Raw genomic sequence first — 3,701 nt, 5'->3', positions numbered from 1 at the left:
CAATCATATAAAGACCATAAAATAAATACCCTAAAAAATCACTGCACTTACACTTTAAGTCATAATCAGACCTGATTCATTGACTGTGGGCAGTACTACTGTATCAGCATGATAATTCTTGGCTGTGTACTTGGGGCAATGATGTGATATCATGCATGATACACAATTGATTAATATGTGTAATTAGTTTCACTCTTTTGCTTTCCCAATTTTTTTCATTATTACATTTAATTTATAGGGAATGATTCATATTGCTGCAGAGAAGAATTATTATGTTATTCTCAAACTGTTGATACTTCATAATGTGTCATTGGAGAAGACTATGAGCACAGATACAGAAGTAAGTCAGATTACCGACTCTACACATATATAATTGTTAACAAGAGTAAATGAGTTAATAATAGATCGTTATTTACTCTTGTTGTTAATGCTTGAATGTTTTAATTACTCAATTAGGACGATCTGACAGCTTTACATGTGGCAGTAATTCATGATCATAATGATATTGTTGGCCTTCTCACAAAGGCTGGAGCAGATGTGAATAAAAAGACTAAAGTAGTTAATAGTTGATTATTACAATAACTATTTCTATTTACTTAGAATGGTCAAACCCCTTTGGACATTGCAAGGGAAAAGGATCACTGTGTTCATCATCTTGAGAATATTGAAAACCTGGTTAGATAAATTTATTGTGATTAATTTATATCATTTAGCATGGAGAAAAGGGTATAATAGTTACACATTGTGCTATATCTTTACAGTTTAATAATGTAGCCAGTGGAAAAGTACCTTATGGAATATCTGATATCGACATTACTTTATTCCGTGACAGTGTAAGTTTTATGATGTATACTTTTACAATGATGTATGGTTGTAAATAAAATTCATTAATTTAATAATTATTTATCTGTCTTGGCTGTTGCATATTACCACTTCCTGTTGGCTATCCTTTTACTTTATGCCCTTAGGATGAAAAGACACTAGTACACATTGCTGCTGAGAAAGGATTAAATGGCAGTTATTTTAATCAGTTTTTACTCGAAGACAAAACTGTGCTATGCCTGAAGGACAAAGTATGTGTATAAAATTTCTATAACCATTAATATTACAATCTACTCAGAATGGATGGACTCCACTGCATTTAGCAGCTTCTAATGGTCACGTAAATACTGTTAGATTTTTACTTAAAACAGGAGCTGAATTATCACCAGTTAGTTGTATAAAAACATTGCTTGTGCAGTACTATCGTGTAACTATGTGTTGTCATGTATACATATTTGTGTGGTTGATGATATTCTTTCATTTATATAGTCAGTTATTGAGATTGCTCATGAGTCAGTTGTCCCTTACTTAAAGAATCATGCTACTGAAGTAACTATATACAGTATACTGTACTTAGTTTCACGTGCATTACCTGCTATTGTAGGCACTTATAGAGGCTGCTTTCGACTTGAATCTTGATGGTGTCAAACAAGCACTTGCTAATGGTGCCAATGTAAGATAATGTTTTACGTGTGTAATCCTGTTTATTGTTACTATTGTTAGCCAATATATAACAAATAACAATTAATAACAATAACAATTAATAACAATAACAATTAATAACAATAACAATAACAATTAATAACAATAACAATAACAATTAATAACAATAACAATAACAATTGTTTCTAACAATAATAGCAATTCCTAACCTTAAAATATATCAATTGTTAACTAGTGATGGGTGGTACCAGATTTTTCCATTTTGGTTTGATGCCAAGTACTTCAACTGAGAGTAATGATGGTACCGAGTACAGTTCCAAATACATGTAGTATCTAGCATGGAATAGCCTACTTGTAGCCATTTTAATTAATTACTCGAATATTTGTATAATAATTAGCCAATTACGGTATTAATGATTATTAACAGTTATAATGAATAATTAATGTTTATGCTTCCGGAACTGAAACCTTGGTTGGTTTTACTTCAGGATTTGGTACCAGCAAATCAAGCAGAGGAACTGTGGAACCAAATACTTTGAAACCAATACCACCCATCACTATTGTTAACCCCTTATAACATTAAGGAGCTCAGCTTCTTAGCTACATTATCATGAAGATTAATTATCATTAGATTAACTCATTACTAAGGGCTACGCCTAATTATTATCATTATTATTATTATTATTATTATTTATATAATTACTTATTATTATTAATCTTATAATATTAAACTTTAGGGTTCACCTTGTCTCTTAGAAGCTGTGTCTGAACATAACAGGGCAGTGACATCTTTATTATTAGAAGCTGGTGTTGATCCTAATGAAGTAGATGAAGTAAGATATTAATGAAATAATGATGACATTTCTTGTATTAATTAGGATGGAAATACAGCCTTACATATTTTCTTACTACATGACCAACATTTCATGGTTTGAAAAATTGTCATAAAATTGGTAAAATAGAATTCTTCTTCATTGTAGATTTTTCTTATGTCACAAGCCATGAAGTCATTATTAGAAAAGGTTGATTCAAGTATTCTCAACAAAGTATGATTAAACAGTTCAAGTAGTGATGGTGCTTACTATGATTAGAATGGTGTGACTGCACTGGGTCTGGCTATTGCTAGAGGGAGTACTGATGCAGTATTAGTATTCTTAGAAGCTGGATGGAGAGACTATGATAACGAGAAGGTTAGGCACTGAAGATGATAATATACCGTATAACTGAAAATTTTGGAGGGGATTAAATTTGGCATTTGGATAGCCATTCGCCAAAATAAAGATCTGCCATTTTGAGCCATTATACGCATGCTCAATGGCATGTGGCCACAAATTTGGCCAAATTTGAATCTTTCAATCACCAAAATTTAGCAATTCGCCAAATTTTAGCCCCTCCAAAATTTCTTAATTCTCTCTCCTATTCCTACTACTTTCATAGTTTCAGATATTAGCACTACATTACGCTTCGAAGCAGGGTCTGATGGATGATGTTAGTATTCTTATCTCTAAAGGTGTCCCTGTCAATGTTAAGGATGAGGTGAGTATCTTAAATTTTGTTTGTGTTCAAGTGAGATTTATTATTTTACATGATTTTGTAGTTCGACAAGACTGCTCTTCATCTTTCATGTGAAAGAGGACACTCTGATGTTGCTAATGCACTGATTAAAGCAAAAGCTGATGTTAATTGCCAGGACAAGGTTAGTAGTAAATAAGAGAGTTTAAAGGGCAGAAAGAGATGTAATTAGAATGAGGAAATGAAGAGGAAAAAGATACATTAATTTTTAATGAATGGGTTACTTTTATGTACAGAGTGGGAAGACATCAGTTCATTATGCAGCTGAAAATGGACACAAGAATATTGTTAAAATACTCATTGAAAATGGATGTGACTTAAACATTAAGGACAAAGTTAGTTTAAGTTTCATGCAATTGATATGTTTTGGTATATAGACTGGCAGAATGCCAATGAATTCCTGTTATGCTAAGGATTGGACTGAAGTTTTACAACTGATACAAACAAGTGGTGTGGAATTTAATTATGTAAGTTAATTAGATCAACTTAAAATTAAGTTTTTAAGATCACAGCTGCGAATTATAATTTGTCATTTTTTGATGTTCAGGATATGCTAATATTGGATTCTGTAGCAAAAAATGATGAAGAAATGTTTGAGTTAGCGCTGTCTAAGACAAGTGATATAACTGCAGTGATATTGTGAG

At 31.8% G+C, this 3,701-nt stretch overlaps 1 protein-coding gene across 1 annotated transcript in view; it reads left to right on the top strand.

The window, feature by feature from the left end:
- Window positions 1–3,700, top strand: part of LOC109580628 (serine/threonine-protein phosphatase 6 regulatory ankyrin repeat subunit B-like) — a 4,365-nt gene extending 665 nt beyond the window's left edge. The window contains exons 3-19 of the mRNA XM_019994030.1: window positions 239–340; window positions 457–555; window positions 601–675; window positions 762–833; window positions 969–1,073; window positions 1,121–1,210; window positions 1,312–1,371; window positions 1,427–1,495; window positions 2,223–2,318; window positions 2,364–2,414; window positions 2,466–2,531; window positions 2,577–2,675; window positions 2,923–3,021; window positions 3,083–3,181; window positions 3,294–3,392; window positions 3,435–3,524; window positions 3,605–3,700. Of these exons, the coding sequence (XP_019849589.1) occupies window positions 239–340; window positions 457–555; window positions 601–675; window positions 762–833; window positions 969–1,073; window positions 1,121–1,210; window positions 1,312–1,371; window positions 1,427–1,495; window positions 2,223–2,318; window positions 2,364–2,414; window positions 2,466–2,531; window positions 2,577–2,675; window positions 2,923–3,021; window positions 3,083–3,181; window positions 3,294–3,392; window positions 3,435–3,524; window positions 3,605–3,700 (1,467 nt within the window). The remainder of the gene's footprint in view (window positions 1–238; window positions 341–456; window positions 556–600; window positions 676–761; window positions 834–968; window positions 1,074–1,120; window positions 1,211–1,311; window positions 1,372–1,426; window positions 1,496–2,222; window positions 2,319–2,363; window positions 2,415–2,465; window positions 2,532–2,576; window positions 2,676–2,922; window positions 3,022–3,082; window positions 3,182–3,293; window positions 3,393–3,434; window positions 3,525–3,604) is intronic.
- The last annotated feature ends 1 nt before the right edge of the window (window position 3,701 follows it).

This window comes from Amphimedon queenslandica, unplaced genomic scaffold (assembly GCF_000090795.2).
Source record: "Amphimedon queenslandica unplaced genomic scaffold, v1.1 AMPQUscaffold_13483, whole genome shotgun sequence".
In the NCBI taxonomy this organism is placed as follows: Eukaryota; Metazoa; Porifera; class Demospongiae; order Haplosclerida; family Niphatidae; genus Amphimedon; species Amphimedon queenslandica.
Note: the sequence above shows the minus strand (reverse complement) of the source record. Positions and strands in the feature narration are given on the sequence as shown.